At 42.3% G+C, this 22,551-nt stretch overlaps 1 protein-coding gene across 1 annotated transcript; it reads right to left on the bottom strand.

Moving 5' to 3' along the window:
- Positions 1-1,686: 1,686 nt before the first annotated feature.
- On the bottom strand, positions 1,687-20,881 carry DOLPP1 (dolichyldiphosphatase 1). Its single transcript, XM_065572338.1, has 8 exons — positions 20,572-20,881; positions 12,703-12,803; positions 8,164-8,248; positions 7,786-7,885; positions 6,687-6,785; positions 5,163-5,291; positions 4,415-4,504; positions 1,687-3,711 (listed from the first exon to the last, which is right to left on the bottom strand). Exons 1-8 carry the CDS (start codon positions 20,645-20,647, stop codon positions 3,675-3,677), a joined length of 717 nt encoding a protein of 238 aa, XP_065428410.1. The 5' UTR covers positions 20,648-20,881; the 3' UTR covers positions 1,687-3,674.
- Between the last annotated feature and the right edge of the window lie 1,670 nt (positions 20,882-22,551).

The raw sequence follows: 22,551 nt of genomic DNA, 5'->3' as shown, positions 1-22,551 counted from the left end.
GCAGGGTTGATTCTATGCAGAAAATCCTCTAGATATAAGTTTGATGATTCTTTACCAAATGATGTTCATTGTGAGTCACAGAACAATAGATCACACAGGAATGTATCCTCTTCCATGATAAGGGAGCAGAGCAAGAGATCAGCTACTTGGAAAGCAAGGAGTAGTTCTCTGAGGGTAGTCATCTACCTTCCTTACTCCTTTTCAATCCACCTAGCTAAAGGCAGGGGCTACCTACCTCTCTAAGACAAGTTGTCAGCTTCTAGCTGAAGTTTCTCTTCTCACATCCTAGGCTGCTCAACGTGGCCAAGAATGTACAAGGGGCCTTTATAGGCATTTATCACTATGTCAAACAACGTGCAGCTTTCTGGGGGATGGAAAAAGAAAGCAGAAGCAGACTGAAGCCCAGTCTACACTTAAAACTTACATCAATGTAGCTACAGCACGCAGACATATGAAAAATCCACAGCGCTGAGCACCGTAGCTATGGTGACTTAACTCCTTCTGTAGACGCAGCTAGGAAAATGGAAGAATGCTCCTATCAGTCATTTAGGTGGAGTTCCTACGGCAATCGGAAAAAACCCTTCCCTTGCTGTAGTCTGAATCTATGCTAGAGTTACAGCAGCATAGTTATGGTGCCATAGTATAAATGGCCAGAGAAAGCAGATGGCAGGAACTGGGAGGAGAAGCATAGGGCTGTCTCCCCAACCACAGGTTGCAGAGCACTGGCTTGGTGCTATGAAGTTGTAGGGTTTAATGCACTGTATCACTGTAGACAAACTGCCATAGCCACACAATATGTTAATCATTAGAAAATAAAGTAAATGTAGTTTTTAAGGTGACTTTTCCACTTCTCTAGGATGACAGGCTCCCTGGAAGAGGTGAGGGATGTGTTAATTACATTTGAAGCAATTACATTTTTTTCCTCATCTTTGGGGAAATGACTCAACTGCCCCCCCCCCTTTTTTTTTTTAAGTGAGGGAGAAGAATGGTGGTACATTTTATTTATTTGGAGGTTAGAAGATAAAGAACCAATTAGTACTGCATTCCATGCTGGTGCCCAACTCATTACTACACTACCCTATTACCTAGCTAACTTAACTACTCGCACTTCCTTTCCCCTCTCTCTCACCTCCCCCGTGGCCTATTTTAATGAAATGGTTATGGGCCTGAGCTAATGCCTATTAAATTCACAGCCCACAGCTCAAAAAGAGAGGGAGATTAGCCCAGCCAAAGTGCTTTTATGAGAAATAAAAGTGCTATTGTTTTATGTGCAAATGCACTTGAAATCTCAGTGTGGAGAGTTCATATTAGATCACTCCAATGAGTGCTAAATTCAAGAAATTTATTGTAATAGACTAAAATTCCCCTAATCCTTAGTTTAAAAAAAAAACCTGCTGCTACAGAGAAAGATATATTCAGTTTAGAACAAGTATGTGTTAAAAGGTTTTCATTCTTAATCGCTACATTAAAATAGATTCATAGATTCTAGGACTGGAAGGGACCTCGAGAGGTCATCGAGTCCAGTCCCCTGCCCGCATGGCAGGACCAAATACTGTCTAGACCATCCCTGATAGACATAAAAGGACTCTCTTCCTAGGCCAAATTCTGGGATTAGGGTAGAATAGGTTCTATAGCAACCAATTCATAACTAACACTAACACACACACACACATACACACACACAGCCAGAGGAGCAGATGAAATCTTTAAAATGCTGTTTTTAAATTAAGATGGCAGAAAAATACAGAGATGATCAGATATGAGCAAAATCACATCTTGCATCAATACATACCAATGAGTTTTTTATGAAGCTTCAGTAGCTTTTTAATGGAAGCTAGTAAAACATGCAGTAAGACATAGATGGGTATGCATAGTCACTATCCCTCTGTACAGGTGACAGTATCAGACAGATGCTAATGTCCTCCTCTTTGACGCAGCTTGGTAGCTGTACTTGCCTTGGCCTTCCCCTGTTATAAAACTTCAAGCCAATTGTACCGCGAGTCTCTCCATCTTGTTGCTGAACTTCATTGTAATGTCTTGATTACAGGCTAAAAAGTGCAATGGAACAGTCTGTGCACAGCCATGGAGTACATTCAGGATGCACTGCTGACTCACTGTTAGTACAGTCGTCTTAAAATATTTACCAGCCTATTGCAGAGGATCTAAGTACTTGCAGGGTCAAAGAGGCTGTCAGATATCCTATCACAGGGGAATGGTACCCAAGCATCTAGCAGCAGAACTTACTGTCCAGAACTCCAGACTAAGGAAGTTCATCACTTGAAAAAACAGTCAAAATGAAAAAGGAAGGAGAAATGAAAGTCCTTACAGAGTAAGGGAAAGATCCCTTAGGAGTTATGCATTCTAGGGAGCCGGTGCAGACTTTTGCAATAGTCTTGACTACTGCAGAAGTCAAAACAAATCAGCATGACCCATGGAAATGTTTGCCAGGGTTAAAACATACTGCCTCGTTTCAGCAGTAACCTGTGTTTGAATCTAACTGGGCTCTCCAAAAGTAATTCATGCAGTGCTAAAGCCAGGCATCAGCACTCATCACCTCTTTATTTTTATAAAAAGTTTACTGATGGCTGAAAAGCTCAATGGAAAGATTCATTATCCGAAAGCGGGTTTAGGGCAGAGACTGATCATACAAACTTTTAATACCAGTAAAAGCTTTTTTTAATGACTTTGGGGTAATCCTTAAAAGCATGGAGTTGTGCCTTAACTAGCAGTTATTTAAACTTAATGGTGTCCTTAATCAATAACAGAGTCTGGCTTAAGTTCAGCAACAGAAACTGTAGAGATCTCAGCAGCTCTTGGGTCATAAAAGTACAAAAGGAAGAGGGAGTGGAGGGATAGTTGTAATGTGTATACCAAGTTATTGACACCTAAAAAGAAGAGGGCCCGGGTAAAACAACCTGGCTAATTACACAACAGGAGCAGCAGTGAAGAGAAAAAAAAAAAAAAAAAAAAAAGTATATTTTAGGTTTTCCTCTGTGTTTTAACCCCCTCCTTGCCCCCAGTGGTATCCGTGCAGGCTTGCGCACAGGAATGTCACTAGTGTTTAAAAGCAAATCTTTAGTAGTTTCTTTATATCCTTACAAAGTGCAGCAGGAATTGATTTTGCTCTCCCAACTGTTGCCGAAAGGAAAGAAATACCTCTTCCCCTCCTGCCTAAGCCACCCTACCTCCCCCACAAATTCAAAACCCTAAATTAGGCAAGACCTAATTTTGGTTTTGTCTTCTCCCAAACACACAATCAATGCATCACCCACCCCGAAAATAATAGTTCAATTAAAAAAAATAAATAAATAGTGTGTATATTTCATGCTGCAAAAAAATGTCACAGAAATATGATTTTTTTTTTTTGATTCTCCCTCCCCCAAACAAGCCATCAGGTATTTTCTCCCCTTCCCGCGACTCAGACACGATGGTACATTCCAACTGGCAATGTGCATTTGTGTTATAAATGAGGTTCTGCTCCTTCACGGTCCCACATGCATCAGGGAGCATCCAGCTAGCTGCAAAAGCCAGAGCAAAGGCCTCCAGGCTTTGAGTATGGTCCCTGCCTGTTCCTTTGGTCCATCTGTGAAGACTCCTTGCTGCTCCCAGGTCTGTACAGGTCTCTAATCTTGTCCTTCTCCATTAAGTCCTGCATTCTGTTCCCATGTCTTGAGTCACTGGAGCTTCGTACCTAGCTTGCGCTGTCTGTTTCTGCAATGAGAACATAGAGGTGGCAGAGTGAGGGAGATCCCCATCACCAGGCATCATAGCACACTCAATGGATAAAGAGGTGGGAGGAATAAAATGAGCTGGATAGACCAGACCACCACATCCAATGTTAAGAGTGGTCATTCCTGCTTTTTACAGGCTCAGGTCTGGAATAACCAGAGGATCTGTAGGTCACAATAGAAGTGCATTTGCAAAGGGGTGTATGTGAGAGACCAGACATGGTTACACAGTGGCTACCCTATTGTGACTCCCTTTTTACGGAATACAAAATTCACCTCACACAGCACAAAATGGAGACTTACCACTCCAGATGATTCTGCTCACATTATACACTTTACTGCATCCAGAGAGACCCTTTACAACACGGGTTGCAACATTTGGTTTCTCCCCTACTGCTGCAGTCCCCTATGGCTTTGTGTTTGGAATCATTTGTACTTGTTTATCACTTTTTCCAGTTTCATACTGATTATATTTTAACCATACACTCTATTAAAGTCAACCCACAATTTGGCCTCTTTTCACACTCTATACTACCCTGTCCATAAAAGCTACCTACATCAGCTACTTTAATTTTCATATATAAATAAAATCACAACTGATACAGGTAAATAAACCATTACCCTATTGGTGCATGTAACAACTTAGATACACCTCCCTGTGCAGAACCTCCTACTATCCTGCTTACCTTGCCTCTGCTCTGGTGACTGTGTATTCAAACCACAGGATGTTGGGAATGAGGCTGGTATCTCTGATTAAAAAGAACTCTGAAGCTGGCCTAAAATTAACAAGGTTTGGGGGAGAAAAAGAGGGCAAGAGAATTAAAACATTTTCTTTCCTAATTCTGATAAGCACCTTTCTTTCAAGGATCTCAAAGTACTTTATGAACAATTATGCCTCACAATTCCTCCTCCCCCAAGAGGTAGGGAAGTATTATCCCCATTTTACAGATGGAGAAATGGTGGCACAAGTAAGTTAAATGATTTGCTCATGGTCACACACGGAGTCAGTAAGCAGAGCAGGGAACAGAATCTAGGAGTCGCTATTCCCAGTCCCCTGCTCTAACCTCTAGACCATTGGGAAATTGTGCACAGTTTAAACCCCTTTACATGGGGGTTTGCATTCCTATAGAACATCATAACAATCATTTGGTTTCACGGACTGAAGTATCCCATGATTGGTTTTCTTACACCATATGGTATGAATTCTCTATCCCTGTGAAGGTTGACTAGGACTTTACTCCCTTGCAAGGGTGTCATGCTACTCCAACTACTAGTAGGTTCAGCACATTTCAAGAGGTAAACACTGTTGTGGCCCCTTCCGTGGTACACAGAGTAAACTTGAGGCATACAGTGCTGGACAAGTATCTGGTTCTGCAGGAGGGTGAGGCCTTGGGGGATTAAAACATAACACAGAATTGCATAAAAGGTTTTTACCATGCAGCTATCCTTGGGAACAAAGGAGTTAAGATCTCCTGTGTGAATGCAAACCAGGCTATGGCCATGATGCTTCCTGCAACACCTCCGTATAAGACCTGGCTCCAGGTGTGGTAGAGCAGATAGACCCTTCAGATGAAACAAGAAAGGAAAATGACCAGAGACAGGATTTCAGACAAAATAAGGGCATCACACAGTTGGTTACAGCGTTTTACAGGCCCCTGTAAAGGCCAGAGCAAGGTTATCTTCCAGATGTGAAACAGCCAAGTGGCACCTATTTAAAAGATATTGAATCATAAAAATGTAGGCCTGGAAGGGACCTTGAGAGATCATGCAGCCCATCCTCCCATGCTGAGGCTTCCCCCCATCCACTAATGGATAATCAGGAAACAACTTAGACCCTTCTGTGTACATAAATTTCTGTTTAGGAATACTCCTAAATCTGAGAAGCCCAATACCTAAGAAGGTGTCTGCGTGTTTCCCACAGTAGGAGTTCAGACTGGCTGAGGGCCTGTTGCTGTTGGTCCCAGGAGAGAATTTTCCAGAGCCAGCCGCAGAACCTTCAGTAACTCTCCGAAGCCTGGATTTAAAGGCTTTCAGAATATATAGTAATTTTCACTCCATGCATCTGAAGAAGTGGGATTTTTACCTATGAAAGCTTATGCCCAAATAAATCTGTTCATCTTTAAGGTGCCCCCGGACTCCCCATTGCTTTTGAGAACATATAGTGTGAAGGGAACTTGTTTTGTCATGGTTTTTGCTGATCTCAAATTGAGCAGTATGAAGGCTCCATTGCTGTAGACAGCGTACCGCTTTTTAGCTGGTAGTGGTCACAGTAGTAATGATTTATTAAATTATCCTGGCACATAGACACTACTCACACAGACTAAGTCTGTTCATACTGCAAGATGATGGAAGCCAAACAATTGTGACTACATTTAGACTGACTCTACAAAAAGTCATTTCAGTCAATACTAAATGCTTCACATGCTGCAGAAGGTACTGGTCCATGACCTAGCTCAATGCTTTTATGAATTAGTGCAGAAAAGGGATGAGGCAGACAAAATTACTCTGTCCATATCCTGGACATGGAGGCCAGAGAAAATGGGGAGGGAAGCACTGGTCTTCAGTTTTGCAGATCCATGTGTGAAGACAGAGATGCAAGGCTCGATGCAAGTCCCTCCCTGTCTATGACCAACTCTCTTCGCAATGATCCAGCCTGCACATAGTTGGGTTTGAAGCCATGGGGCCCAAGTGCAATCATATAAGCTTATAACCACCCATTGGACTGCAATTTTTGAAGTGACTATTGAGGGACATAACTAGACCAGGAAAAAAAATCCAGCGAAAAAGAAAGAGCTCCCATTCTGAAGAGTCCCTGGCAATACAGGACTCCCTCAGCCCCTGGTATTTCTGCCACAGTTATCAGGAGCTGAACCACAAATGGATGAGGATAAAGTGCTGCCAAAAACCCACAAGGCCAAGGGTTAGTACAAAGGAATAAGACAAATAGCTGCTCCATACCTACTATATGAGACTAGAAAGGCCACTGTGACAAGGCAGATGGACAGGACATGTCGCCACAATAAATCCAGAAACCTGGCATTGTTTGTTTGGTGCATTCTGGAAAAAAGAAAGAGATGGGGGTAAAGCCATTAGTGCAGTGCAAAAGAGATGGTGATAGGGAGCGGAACAGTCCCTATATCCCACCCCTCCAAATTACAGTGACCTAAGGAAGCCATAGCCCTCACTGATGTCATGGATAACCTCTTAACACTCCAGTGCTGATGTATCCAACTGCTACCAAGAGGATGCAAGTGAGAAAGCCCGACCTCAGTGTCCAGGTGTTAATGGAGATCACTACAAAGGGAGCCCATGTGCCCATGGTACTATTATGTCTGGTGTGGGAGGCGCACAGAGTGCCTATGCAACCAGCATGCCTCAGATCTCCTTATAGCTGCCCACTTGTGCTTGGCTACAGTATAGAAGGGTTTTCTGGTCTCTCGTCTGCTCCTCCATATTATAGAGCTGCAGGAGTTAGCCATAGCTGAGCAATGAGGACTTCAGAAGAGGAGTCCTACACCAGAGAATGCAAGCCTAGCACCAGGCAGCAGAGACAAACCATGAATGGGTCATGGGAGAGGGCAGCAGGAATCACTGGAGAGGTTGCAGGGACAAACTCACTAGTACAAGGGAGAACAGCTTCATGAGAAGATAGCTCTTCTCTCTCTCCTCCTTCCTACTTCCCCAATTGCATTCCAACATGGATTTTGGAAGTCTCAGAATTCAGCATGATTAAAAGAGACTGCGTCAGCACAGTCATATTCCGATGGACTCATGCTACTGGGAGTGATGGCATCAGGGGCCACCTTTCCTTCCCCTCCCTAATCAACTTTCTTGCAGCAGCAGAGCCCATAGTCCTATATTCAATCTGGGATGAACTCACTCCAGAGGGAATCCCACCCCATCCCAAAACAGATTGCACAGGTCCTGGAATTCAGCTCTACCTACAGGAATCAACTGAACAGAAGGAAAGGCATGCCACCAGAAGATAGCCACCCATTCCAAATGCCCCCAGAGGTCAAAAGTGTAAAACAGCCAAAACCTAATGAAGAAGCTTCACCTTAAATAAAGAAACAGGAACGAGTAAACAGAGAAAAACCACATGAACTGAGAGTGACTGGATGGCATCCCGTATTTTGTAGTCACCGTTGAATGGGCTTCTGGGAAGAGAAGAAGAAACAGTATGCTCAATACAGAGCAGTAGCCTGAACACTTCAAAGATCCAGCCAGGCCACAGTGTTGGGGTGCGTGTGTGAATTTACAATACATTTCTCTGATCAGCTGCACCGTAAGCATCTCTTCCCAACCCCCATATGAACGTGCAAACACAACATACCAGACCCGAGACAAAACCACCCTTCAACCCAATTATCGTCACCACAGTTCAAAGAGAACTCATGTACCCGCTCTTTCCCCCAAGCCACCAGGCCATACTTGCCTTCACAGGGCCGTGGCTCACGGATAATATTCTTTATTAGCCAGTTCACTCCTTCATTGAATGCCAGCCCCCCCAAGAAAGATATCTGTGAAAGAGACAATTGTGTCAGCCTATGACCCTGCATCCATCCCTCAGCTTCCCACTGTGTCATCTCAATGGTGATGCATCTCATCAAACCTTTCCGACGAATTTCCCTTAAAGGGACACAGTCAACTTAAAACAAAACAAAACCACACTTTCTCTCTGACTTTTTTTTTTTTAAACTACTACAGTTACAAGTAACACTCGAGATTACTCTAAACAAAAGAGATTAGAAAGAATTTTTTTCAGTCTATTTACTTTGTGCATTTGATAGCACTTTGTATATATTCAGTTTCCCCTGTTTGTGGGAGTGTTTCACAGAGCAACAGAAGAGAGAATAATAAATAAATAATAATAATAAAAAAATAGAAAATATTGGCAGAGGGACTCTAAGAGTAGTGTCATAGCTGGAATTTTTTTTTTAATTGCCTAGATTTTAAATTGACAATACGTCTTCAACTGTTTGCTGCAGGCCAACAGAGGGAGCAAATATGATGCTGTTGATATGCTCTGCTTAAAAGGGAGGCTTTTTATTTTATTTTTCTCTTCAGTGAACAACTTACAGAAAATAATTATCATCCTGAAGCTGTTCCCCACAGATTTCTAACATCTTTAAAGGCAAGGCACGTTCTGGACCTGGCCAGATTATAAAAACATAGTATCAATTTCACTCTGTAGTCCAGAATACTCCTTTCCTCTCTTAGACCTAGCATCCTGGCCAAATTCCAATATGCGCAATCGTATTGTGTCTCCCTAAACACCTCCTCCAGTTTCAAATAGTTATGGGATTTTTCACTTCCTGAGCTAAACTGTGGGTCAATATACTGTGTGCTGCCTGAAGAGCTGTCACATTCCAACCAAATGGTGGCTCCTTTCTATAGGTAGAATTAGTAATCAGCATTAAGATTAATACTCGCTTAGTTGCTTACACTTTTATTACTAGCCCATTTTCAGTTGCTTATAACTTTGCTGAACGTTGGCCCTTCAGGTTTGTTCTCTGCTCAGGTTGCAGGTTTTGTTTTGTTTTGTTTTTAAATTTAAACAAGAACAGATCAGCCATTTCAGAGAATGAGATTGGGGGAGAAAGGTAGGAAAAAACCATGTTAACTTTGGCTCAATTAACTGTTTCTCTGACGAGCTCTAGCACCTCCATGTTTAGAGCAGGAAGACGAGATCTGCCAGGGAATGGTCCTGGACTCAGAGAGGTACCTTTTCTTTTTCTATGAAAATCTACCAATATGTGGATGAATTATAAGCCTCCGGGCTTTGCCATTTGCACAAGATCAATAGAGAATGGTAGCGATTTGCTGCTACAATCTCTTGATCATCCCATCTGCACTCAGCATACTACAGCCCTACAGAGCTTTTTTAACATGGTAACTGAACTGAGAACGCTCCCAGGGGGAGGACAGAGGACAATGAGGCATCTGCCCACTGCCCCTCTGGACTGAGTGAGAGGAGGAGATGCCTTCCTCAGTTTAGAGAAGCAGCATTCCTTCACAGCACCCATTCCTCATTGACTGGTGCAGCAAGAGCTCCCCATTACGATTCAAGTTACCTTTACCATTGGAGGAAGGTGTTCTGGGCACCACCAGGACTGCATTAGTTTTGTCTCAGATCTATTACCTGGTGCTTATAATTCTTTGCACTTCACAGGCTGCAAAATCAACATTAGGAAATGCCAAAATTAAGGTTGTTTATGCAACCTTAATTCAGCCTCCTCGTTCATATACTTTATGATACGGTCTTTAATTACGTCTTCACATACTGTTTGTTTTAGAGGATCCCTGTCTCATTCACTGCACAGGAGAGATAGTGAATGAGGCAGAGAGTTGCAAGAAGAGGGAAAAAAGATGTTATTCTGTGTTTCAGGCCTGCACTAGGCCCAGTACAGCTCGGTCTATTCCTGACTTTGCATGCACAAGGGGATTGTATTTATTATGATAGTAAGTCCACCGCAAAGATTTCATGGAGAAATCTTATTTTTGAATGCTTTACCTTGCAACTGTAAAAAAAAAAAAAATCTTAAAAGAATGTTAAACTGTAACATGTATGTACAGGTCAAGGGCAGTGGCAGTTTAATACCTGGTGCTTCATCTATCAAGGCACCATAACCTCCCCTACAAAGGGGATGGATGCAACAAGCCTTTTCCATCTCTATGATCTTTACTGTATTATATACAAACACTATCTATCTATACACACACACTTATTATATACACATTATACAATAACAACAAGGAGTCTGGTGGCACCTTAAAGACTAACAGATTTATTTGGGCATAAGCTTTCGTGAGTAAAAACCTCACTTCTTTGGATGCATAGTGCACTCTATGCATCCGGAGAAGTGAGGTTTTTACTCACGAAAGCTTATGCCCAAATAAATCTGTTAGTCTTTAAGGTGCCACCAGACTCCTTGTTGTTTTTGTAGATACAGACTAACACGGCTACCCCCTGATACTTGACATTATACAATATATCCCACGCTTTTTTTTTTTTTTCTCTCTCTCTCTCTCTCTCTCTCTCATATATATATATATATATATCCATATATATCCATATCCATCCATCCATCCCAGAAGGTCCCAAAACACTTACCTTACAAGCTCTCTCTCTATATATAGAGAGAGAGATTGTAAAATAAAAGTGTGTGTGTGTGTGTGTGTTTCTGTTTTTTATTTATTTATTTAAGGGATCTTCTGGGATGAAAGGCACCATATAAAGATAAGTGAATGTAGGGTTTAAGGAAGCTGGATTCACAGTCCTAAAACGGTCTTCTATTTACAGAGCAGATACAACACAAGCAGTAGCAGTGCAAGCTCCCCTCTCCCTCCCCCCCGCATGCATGCCTCCTGCCAAAGTGACACAATCTTCAGCAGGTATCACCTCTAGAAATGAAAGAAGGTTTCAGTCTTTATGACCTATTCTATTTTCAGTATTTCTGCTGATTGCTAAAATGGGGAGCTAAAATTTGTGCCTAATTTGATTTTTTTCCTATGATAAAGAAAACTGCCCATTAGAAATTGGACTGGAATTACCAATTCAGGTCACATAGGCTTCCAAGAAGCCTTTAGAGTGTTATGAGTTTCACAAGCTACTTCCTTGGGCAGCAATCACACTAGTAACCTAGAGGTTTCATTACCAATCCCCTGAGCCATTCAGTTCCCATGACAGTGTTGCTTTATATAAACATAGCAATATCAGAAACCTGATGTCATAATCCTATTACTGACTCCATTTCACCTGTCTGTTTACAAAAGGCAAATATTATGAATGGCTTGTAATCCCTTGTATGGAATGTATTCAGCCATCCCATCTTAGCTACTTGTCAGGACAAATAGCAGAGACCTTGGGGCATGCTGTATCGTGAAAAGACTAGCTTCTGGTCAGGAGAGAAGTAGGAGTCACTCCTGCTCCTGCTGTTTCACACACAGAGATTAAATGGGCCTTGCAGGCACACACAGCCTGATTTCCAGAGGTCCTGAATACTTACAACACCAGATAGACTTGTGGGCGCTCACACTCCCGAAAATCTGACCCTTAACGACTAAGATGACAGGCAAACTGCCACTTATTGAAACTGGCATCAGCGTCAGTGATCTTCACAGATTAATGCAAACATACAGCACCAAGACAATGACACGGGGAAACCCATTTAGAAAATAATCTGAAAAATAAAATCACTTAAACATTGGGTAATAAAGCTTTACAACCTCTCGGGGAAAAAAATAAAACAAATACAAGAATCACTTTATCCTCCATCAAAATGCAGCCAATCTTAGATAGACGTCTAACAGAACAAGGCAACATGACAAACAGCTGAGAAGAAGTGAAGAATATTGTATTCACCTGACACCAGAGGGACAATTTAGAGAGGCCGAACATAATTATCCAGACTGAAGTTCAGCCAGTATACTACTGTTAATACCTCCTCATTTTACAAAAAGTATCAATGACCACAAGTGATCAGGACCCATGTTTACATCTCATCCAAAAGACAGCACCTCCATCAGCACAACCAATCCAGAGGGGAAAGTGCATCCCACAGAATTACTGCAGCATATGGGGTATTCTTCCTATTCCCGTATCTCCCATTCATCCTGCATGACCCTGCTTAGCCCAAGATCTCATGGGATCACAGCACAAGACAGAAATAATAATGGTATTAAAGTCCCACTTTAGTTTCTCACAAAGAGAGGCAGAAAATTTGCAACTGTCACTGAAATGTATGGCATGTCCTGGTCCAGGAATTCAGGGATGGGACATTATAGGGCAAGACAGGGCAGTGAACTAAGGCCTGACAGTAATTCAAGAGTATCACAATTAATTGTGATTTCCTCTAGGCAAAGAGGTCACATTTGTTATGGTAGATCTGTAATGGCAAATCTCTCCTGCCTCTCCTCTCTTCTTGCGTCTCCTGCCATGTGAAGTACCTGGGGAGGAAAGAGGAAGACTCACCGTATGAAGCTCTCTCTTGAATATGATGAGTGTAACAAAGCCGACTATGATGAAAATTGGACAGAGACTCAAGTAGGCTAAGAGCTGACCAGAGAAATCACCTGAGGAAGCAAACGAGAGAAACAAATCAGCCTGCATTGTGTGCGTGCTTGCCAGCCATAGAGACTGCCGTTTGCTAGTGCTTCAGAGCTCACTGACCGCAAAGGTGTGAGTTCACCAGATCAATGGCCTAGCATTATATGGCAGACCCAGGATCCCTTCCATGGGCTCAGCATTTCATCCCAAGTGCTAGCAGGGACTGAAGGTGCTGAAGAGCAAGAAGAGTGGTAGTTATTAGCTTCAGGATTGGGACAAGAGGGAAATGAAATGAGCCTAGCATAATTCAACTGCAATTTCTGTCTGCCAGCTTACAACATGTATTGAGAGGCTGAGTAGTTTCCCACCTAGACAGCCTCCCACAGATAGAGTTGGGAAACTGCATTACAGAATCTCACAGAAGAAAATAAAAAGTGTCTCAAGAGCCATCTGTACTGGCTTCGGATAGAATGGATCAGGGGTAGACAAATGTCAGAGGTGAAAAATGGCAATACATGATACACACTATATGACTCAGTCCAAATCACCCCTTGCCTACTGCCAAAGCACCCTATCTATTTGTTCACTTAAAAGAACACATGGTCCCCACAAACTCTTTTGGAAAAGGTAAGCCTAGGCTCAAAGCAGACAGGAAATTGCCGAAGTCATTTTGCTCCAAGATCAGTTTCTCACCACCAGAGGAGTTTTTCCATTTATTTTTAATAGAAGATATTGTAAAAAATACATAAATCAGCAGCATCACTTGAAGATGCCAGTCATCATTGCAGATTCAATATGAAACTCACAGGGGAAAAGACATCCCAAAAGGCTTTGCTACACTGGAGATATTTTTAAAGGATGACTCTAAAAATGCCACCCTGGTATCCACTGAATCAAGAGAGCATCAAAGCCATTCTATGCTAATCTCCAAAAGACAGCAAGATCCTTCCTATCTCACCACATGGCCACAGAAGGATCAATCCCCATCACAAAGCACCTGATCCCTCCTGCCTACCCGTTAAGAAGAGAGGATATTTCTGCATGACTAAATACCTGATTCCTTCCTAAATCAATTTCACTTCCTTCCATTGTAGTATACAGAACGTTTTCCCCAACACACACAAGTTGCCTCATTTTGAGCTAAACAGCATTGGACGTGATGAACTTTAACTTCAATCCCTGAACAAAAGTATTCTCACTGTTACAAAGTTCACATTGCTGGGTGTATTGCCAGATGGTTGTTCAGTCACCTCAGACACAGGGTGCATACTCCCTTCCCCTGGCCGGCTCTGTGTCACTTACAACTGGGAAGCACCAAGAGCATCAACACCAAGAGAATGGGCTGAAGAGTTTCATTCTGCAAAACCAATGGGAACTTGGAGTTAATTGCAGAAGAGCCCTAAAAAGTTTTTTTGTTTTGATTTAACCTGGGGTCCCTTAATAGATCTTTGGCTCAATGACCTTGCGCAGTCACTAACATCAATGCAAAGTGGGTTTCAAATGCTACCAGATCCAAATGGTAATGTTGTATGCCCACTTTGCACTGGGTGTAAGTGACACCACAAGGTGCCAGAAAACAGAGAATCAGGCTCCTTACGTCTAAACATTGATCAAGAACCACATAAATGCAAGAGGAACTCCACCTTAAGTGACTGTTAACGTTAGATGCCTTGAGAATTTAAGACTACTGGACAATCAAAATTGTACTGAAGTCTTGGGTATGCTTTCAAGTAGTTTCAATTCAAGGATTATCTATTAGAGATGGTCTCTAGTTCAGGGATCATTGTTTATCAAAGCATTCACTTTGTTAATCTGTACTATATATACATTTTGAAATTTGGTTAGACTAAAATACTGTAAAATTAATTTCAAAAATAAATTGCGCACAATTTTTACTTTGTTTTCTCAAGAGGGACTATATTTCTCCCACAGATGGTGTAAGAATATCTTTACAAGCAGTTGGTCTTAGATAAAGTCACACTGAATACAAAGTAGAACTACAGAGATCATAACAAAGATTCCACCAATATCACATGGTAGAACCAATACGGCAAGTCAACTAGTCAGCAATGGCTGGTGACCTGCGGAAAAACCTGAGGCCAAAATCCATGAACCAGAGCCTCAAGCACAGAATGCTGTATAGATGTACAACAGGAATCATTTACTCGGGTAATCTGAATCCTGTTTGAAAAACTTGTTCAGCACTTGGAACTAGGGCTGTCAAGCGATTAAAAAAAATTAATTGCGCGTAATCGTGCTGTTAAACAATACTAGAATACCATTTTTTAAAAATATTTTTGGATGTTTTCTACATTTTCAAAACAAAATCGATTTCAATTACAACACAGAATACAAAGTGTACAGTGCTCACTTTATTTTTATTACAAATATTTGCACTGTAAAAAACAAAATAAATAGTATTTTTCAATTCACCTAATACAAATACTGTAGTACAATCTCTTTATGATGAAAGTTGAACTTACAAATGTAGAATTATGTACAAAAAAACTGCATTCAAAAAAACAGAACAATGTAAAATTTTAGAGCCTACTCAGTCCTACTTCTTGTTCAGCCAAACACTCAGACAAACAAGGTTTTTTTTACATTTGCCAGGAGATACTGCTGCCCACTTCTTGTTTACAATGTCACCTGAAAGTGAGAACAGGCATTTGCATGGCACTGTTGTAGCCGGCATAGCAAGATATTTACGTGCCAGATGCACTAAAGACTCATATGTCCCTTCATGCTTCAACCACTATTCCAGAGGACATACATCCATGCTGATGATGGATTCTGCTCGATAACAATCTAAAGCAGTGTGGACCAACCCATGTTTATTTTCATTATCTGAGTCAGATGCCACCAGCAGAAGGTTGATTTTCTTTTTTGGTGGTTCGGGTTCTGTAGTTTTTGCATTGGAGTGTTGCTCTTTTAAGACTTCTGAGAGCATGCTCCACACCTCATCCCTCTCAGATTTTGGAAGGCACGTCAGATTCTTAAACCTTGGGTCGAGTGCTATAGCTATCTTTAGAAATCTGATATTGGAACATTCTTTGTGTTTTGTCAACTTTGCAGTGAAAGTGTTCTTAAATGAAACAACATATGCTGGGTCGTCATCGGAGACTACCATAACACAAAATATATGGCAGAATGTGGGTAAAACCATGGAGCAGGAGACATACAATTCTCCTCCAAGGAGTTCAGTCACAAATTTAATTAACACTTTTTTTTTTAAACAAGCATCAGCAGCATGGAAGCATGTCCTCTGGACCGGTGGTCGAAGCATGAAGAGGCATATGAATGTTTAGTATATCTGGCTCGTAAATACCTTGCAATGCTGGCAACAAAAGTGCCATGCAAACGCCTGTTCTCACTTTCAGGTGACATTGTAAATAAGAAGCGGGCAGCATTATCTCCTGTAAATGTAATCAAACTTGTTTCTCTTAGCATTTGGCTGAACAAGAAGTAGGACTGAGTGGACTTGTAGGCTCTAAAAATTACATTGTTTTGTTATTTAGTGTAGTTATGTAAAAAAAAAAAATCTACATTTGTAAGTTGCACTTTCATGAGAAAGAGATTACACTACAGTACTAGTATGAGGTGAACTGAAAAATACTATTTCTTTTGTCATTTTTACAGTGCAAATATTCATAATCAAAAGTAATATAAAGTGAGCACTGTACACTGTTTTCTGTGTTGTAATTGAAATCAATATATTTGAAAATGTATAAAAACATCAAAAATATTTAATAAATTTCAATTGGTAGTCTATTGTTTAACAGTGTGATTAAAACTGCAATTAAATTTTTTAATCATGATTATTTTTTTGAGTTAATTGCGTGAGTTAACCACGATTAATCGACAGCTCTACTTGGAACAGAGCAGTGCTATCTATAATCATATAGTAAACACTATTAATACCAGCAGGGTTCTAGCAGAGCCATATTCTAAAGCCATACTACAGAGTAGACTATGTAAGTGGATAGGTACCTAAGTAGTAATGTGTTGACTGTGAATGATTGTTTCTGGCCTGGCTCTCAGGAAAGAGAGACCCTGCCAGTCCACACTGGTCAAGCAAACCTTGCTAGAAACCTGCTAGCAATAATGTACTCACTAGTTTAGTAGATGGTTGTAGCTAGTGCAGCTCTGATCCAACGGCGGAAAGGGCTTTAAATCTTCGATGGATAATGCATTGGGGGCAGAAGGGGAATCTGAGAAAACAAGGCCAGCTATGTTTATATCATAATTTTTTCAAGTTTTAGAAGTGGCACAAGTAGATAATATATTATCTATTCTTACAGAAGTTTATTCCTAGGGAAAAATTAATACACGGCTAAAAAATGATGTGCTTCCATGGACCTGGTTTAAAAACAAGACTATGCAACTATTTTTGACTTTCCCCACTCCCCAAACCTCTAATAGCTTAAAGGGGACGGAGTAAGGTTGATAAGAAGAACGATTCCATGAAAAACAAAAAATTCAATATTAAGTTTTATTTTAACTCAAACATTCCCTAGAGCATTTTGGGCTCAAGAACCAAAAGATGAAACTGACAACTTTATTTTAAGTTATCCAAAATGCAAATGGATGAAGCCGCAGTCATGGTGAAAAGCACATTAGATTTTCTATACTAGCCTCTGGCTATATTTATATATTTATTTTAAAGTATGATTTTTACCCAGCATCCCTTTGGCACTGACTGGAAAGATGTGAGGTTTACCACTTTAGCATAACCTGAATGTAACGTGAAAATATGAATTAATGGCACTGTTACCACATCCTATCACGGGGTCTTGTTTTACCGCCACCACCACTGTTTCCTATTGAAATGTCTATTTGTGGCAGCGCTGTTTATCGCACAAACTTGCGGAAAAAGAAGCAACCACAGACATGTCGGTTACATTCTATGAATACTTTCCACTCCATCCATACTATCTACACTGATTTTCATAGGACTGTCCATATCCTGCCAGTACAACTTGCAGGACATTAAGAACAGTCTCAAGCTATCTTTGAGGATGATGTGATGCTGTGGCATGACAAAGTTCACATCACAGCAGGATACATTTCTGCTGGAAAACCAAGCTTAAAGCACTAAGATATGAAAGACGCATTGGCTCTGAAGAGCTACAGTCCCAGCAGAAGTCACAATAAAGAACAGTGGAAGAAAAAAACATTCTTATAGAACATATAGTCAGTTAGTTAAGTAGCAACAACTAAGTGCTAAACAACTATATTTTTAAATGTGTGCACACATGCAGAACCCTTTGCTTATATGCCTCATTTAATTATACATACTAATTTTGTTAGTGCCCAGCGCCACCTAAACATGTTTAGCTTCTCAAAGTCTATGAATTTTTAAAAGGGTACTACGCAAAGAAACTAGCAAAATTCTCCATATTTCTTTAGGAACAGGAGTTGTTGCTGTGCCACATCTTTCTATATCAAGGTCAATTTCTCAAAACAGAGCCTCTTACAGACACCTCCCTTCATTTTTCTTAAAGAAATGAGACGTCAGAGATCCTTACAAATCCCAGATGTCCTGAAGAAAAACATGCTCGTATGCTTATCTAATACCAACAGACCTTGGTCGTCAGTGGGCAGGATCAAACCTGGGACCTCTGGAGCTTAGTGCACGAGCCTCTACTGCATGAGCTAAAAACCAACTGGCTGTTAGCTAAGGCTGTAGAGCAGACTCAATCTCTTTCTCTCTCTCTCTCTCTCTAAGTGGTCTCAATGCCACTAGATGGGACAGATAACCACACCCAGAAGGCGTGTGGGTCACACTTACATGCACACATACCAGGAACTTAATGTTTCTCTAGTGGAATTCACCCTGAAGACAAGAAATCCCTTAACAGGACAGAGAATTTTAAGGTTGATGAAAGTGATATTGGGACAGTATTAAGACAAGCTTGAAAAAAAGATCTGCTTTAATACAATGGGAATAGCTGCTGAGTTATGTCCCACCATTATGTTTCTGTGATGTTTATTTCTCCTCCCCGCATGCCGGATTTTACATTTATTAGTAATAATTCTTTGACTGGTGCTTGTAGCCACCACTGCTCCTATCTCTCCAGGCCTCTTTGCAGTTCTCTTCTGTCACAGTGTGTTTGCTACTTCTCCAAATTAGATGTAAATGTGGTAAATGATCACTCCGGAATTACACCAAAGGAACACTCAACAAAGACATGGAGCAGCTACGCCAGGGATAGAGAAAGGCTGTTTGGTCAAAAAGTTCCCTCTGGAAACTCTGGACTGGAATTCAAAACCAGGGAGCATCATTTTTTGGCAACTGAATGACAGGATGGCAGCAGGTCTCCAGCCACATTAAAGGTCTCCTGAAATGAGAGATTTTAAGGACATTGCCACAGTGCATCAGACCACTGGGTCTTCAGGAAGAATTTTAGGGAAGAATATAATTACTAACATTGGAATTTCACCAGGTCATGCAAGCTAACACTCTGTCACCAAACATAAATAAATAAATAAACCCCAACAACACCAGAGGTGCTGTTTAGAGAACTTCAAAGTACCAACCCAGCCGGCCCTTGCTAGCTAGAGAGAACTAGTATCATCATAACAAAATAGGCTGGACTGCGAGCATGCAATATCAAAAGACAATAAGGAGTCCGGTGGCATCTGACTCCTTGTTGTTTTTGTGGATACAGACTAACACGGCTACCCCCTGATAAAAGACAATATGGGATCTCACTGAATCACAACGATGCAACAGCTGGGAAAGAATCTGTCCTGCAAGGTTAACAGCTGTTGAAGGGACTTTGACAGCTGCCCTTCTAAGTAACTCAAGTCCCCAAATCAAGCCCTGTAAAAGTTTCCATGCAGGGAGCCCAGAGGTTGTAATCTGCACATCTCCCACCAGGGAATGCTATCATGATCTGACCAAAGTTCAACACCTCCAAAAATACAGTCTGCTTACACAGTCCTGCCTACCCAGAACCCACTAAAAATAAACCTGAAAACTATTTCAGGACCAGGACAACATCACTGCAGCACCACAAAAAAACAATGCTCTCAGTCATGACAGCATTTCATCGGGACGCCACGAGAACAAGTCACTACAACATCATGGGGATAGGACGGGTCAATGCTGCAACACAGAAATGCAAGGTGACATGGGCACCACATTGTGAGATGGCAACATAATGTGGGGACAACTTGCATCCCAGCATCTCTGTGCCACTAAGGCAACTCTGCACCATGGCAGCTCGGAACACAAGACAGCAAGGGAGAAGGGTGACACCGTGATGTCATGACACAGTAGTACTGTGAAGTGATGCTGCAACCTCCTGTTGTGAAAGGAGAGGTGCACCCTTGGTGTTAACACATGGCAGTGACATCATAACGAAGAATAACAAGAAGACACTGTAATGAGAGATGGCAAGACAAGGCAGCAATGTGGAGGCTGACATGGTGACACACCTCAAGGTAGTGACACGCCATGATCCCCAGGAGCCTGCTGCACTGAGGCTGAGGCAGGTCCCCTGGGACCCCATCACCTCCATGCACTCAGCAGCCCCTAAAGCTAGAAGTCCAGAGCCTGGGATAAGCACATGCGCAATATGGAGCACACAGGGATCACAATCTGGTAGTAAGTCCCGCGGCACCAGTGCGCATGCGCATCCCTCCGGCCCTGAGCTGTTGTTCAATGGCTCACTATTTGGCAGCTGCCACCCCGGCGCTGGGACCCCATTCACCCTGAGCTGAGAGCTGCCCACTCTCGTGGAACCGAGACCACGGAGGAGGATGTAGAGGTATTCAAGCGAGCTTTACCTGCAAGATACTCGACATGGGTGAGGGAGACCGGCCGCCAGGGAGCAGGGAGCGAGCACTCTCCGACTGCGGCCATCTTACCCGGATACCGGGCCGGGCCGCCACAGCCAATCGGAGCGCACGCAAGGGGCGGAGCGGCCAATGGGCGGGGGAGATAAATCTGAATTACCAATGGCTAGGCGCGGCAGGTGAGGCGCCAACCAATCAACAACAATCTAATTAAAAATCCAATCCGGGGAGCGAGATAGCCAATGAGACGCTCGCACTGCTGTCCAATCCAAGCAAGACACAGGTAGCTATAGTCCCAATCAGGATAAAGGCGGGGGTTATAATGTTTTATCATTGGTGAACAAAATTATGCAGATTAGCCAATCAGCAGGTGGCCTTGGTCTCATTCTTAGCCAATCAGATGTTTGGATGGGTGGTGGATAAGGGGTCTAAGGGTGAGAGGGGCAAACTGGCAATTTGCAGTTAAAATGGCTTCCTCGCCCCTCCCCCAACCCAAGCAGGGCAAAAGCATTTCACTCAATGGGGGTGGTTCTCAAAGAGCAGCCTTATGAGCTATGAGTGCAAGTGAGGCCCAGAATTACCTCACCCAGTAGTCCTGTTGACAGAAAATGTGGGACTAGGGGCATTTACTTCAGCCCCCGCCCCATTGATAGGGAATGGGGGACTAGGACCAGAGTTAACTCACCCCCAGGCTCACTGACAGAAACACGGGTAGGGGGACCAGGACCAGAGTTAACTCACCCCCAGTTCCATTGATAGAAAATGGGACGTGAGGGAATGAACCCATGAATTGCCTCCTTCACTGGTCCTGTTGACAGATAATGGGCGTAGGGGCAAAGGGCTCTGGCTTGCTTCCCTGGGTGGTCCTGTTGCCAAAAAATGGGGAGACAACAGAAGGAAATGGGGCTGAGTTTTCTCTCCTTCAACCTGAAAAAAAGAGAAGGGGGAACGGAGGCCTCTTGCCCTACTGTCAAAATCGAGAGCTAGGGAAACTATGGCAAACGTTACCTTCCCTCTCCAGGCCCAGAAAAGGAAGCTGGGTTAACTGGGGAATGAGCGTCTGTTTTCACGGTCAGAAAAGAGGTTGGAGAATTGGGACATACATTACCCCTTCCTCCACGGTCCAAAATACGGTGTCGGAGATGAGTAGAGAAGAAAATGAGTTGCTTTAGGGGGAAGCTGTGGTAGCTTCTACAACTCATGACTTGCAAGTGGTGGAGGCTACCCATAAGTGCAAGGTCACAACCAGCCCTTACTTGTGGGGAAGAATGATGAAGATAGCGCTGCTTGGAAACCTGGGGAGTGAATATGAGAGCAGCCATGGTGTTGTGCTGCACAGCTTCATTCTGATCTAGGAGTACAGTCACACACACACAAAACTGCTATGGAAACTCATGAATTAATACCATGCCAAGGAACCACCCTTTGAAACAAGAGTCTGCTAGCAGCAAGTAGGGCAGACTAGAAGTGTGGGAGGTATGTGTCATTGGGAACAAGTAGTTAGAGTTGAAATATGCCACTCAGACTGCGGGGTGATTTTAATTTATCTATTATTTCTTTTTCTGCAGAAAGATGGTTGATTGACAAATTCCTACATGTACTGAAACTACCCTTTTTATCAGTATTTGGCAACATGGAGAATACGGAATTCCTCTTTATGATCAGACACAGTGGACTATAATTACATCCACATCTACTTTATAGCTTTGCAGGTAACGATGATAGTTTCCTGAGTAGCACTAAAAAAGGAAATGTGAGTAGTAAGGGATTTAGTATTGCACTTTACCAGAGAACACAGTGCTGCTGCCTTCTCGGCAGTTTGAATGGTATAAAACTTTTGTTGGAAATAGAATGGGGGCTAGGTAGCGCTGGGGGTTAAGGCACTATGGTTTTTGCCTTTGGTCTTCGAAGTGTATATTTGGTCACTAAGTGAAAATAAACATGGGGATCTCTTTCTCTTCTGTATTTCAG

The sequence above is a fragment of the Chrysemys picta genome, chromosome 18 (genome assembly GCF_011386835.1).
Source record: "Chrysemys picta bellii isolate R12L10 chromosome 18, ASM1138683v2, whole genome shotgun sequence".
Lineage (NCBI taxonomy): Eukaryota > Metazoa > Chordata > Testudines > Emydidae > Chrysemys > Chrysemys picta.
The sequence above is the reverse complement of the archived record's forward strand: the minus strand, read 5'-3'. Positions and strand labels throughout refer to the sequence as shown.

Coding starts and splice junctions, on each gene's coding strand:
- DOLPP1 (XM_065572338.1), bottom strand. CDS start 20,647: ATGGCCGCAGTCGGAGAGTGCTCGCTCCCTGCTCCCTGGCGGCCGGTC. Junction 12,804..20,571: donor CCATGTCGAGTATCTTGCAG/GTAAAGCTCGCT, acceptor TTGCTTCCTCAG/GTGATTTCTCTGGTCAGCTC. Junction 8,249..12,702: donor TCAAGAGAGAGCTTCATACG/GTGAGTCTTCCT, acceptor TCTCTTTCACAG/ATATCTTTCTTGGGGGGGCT.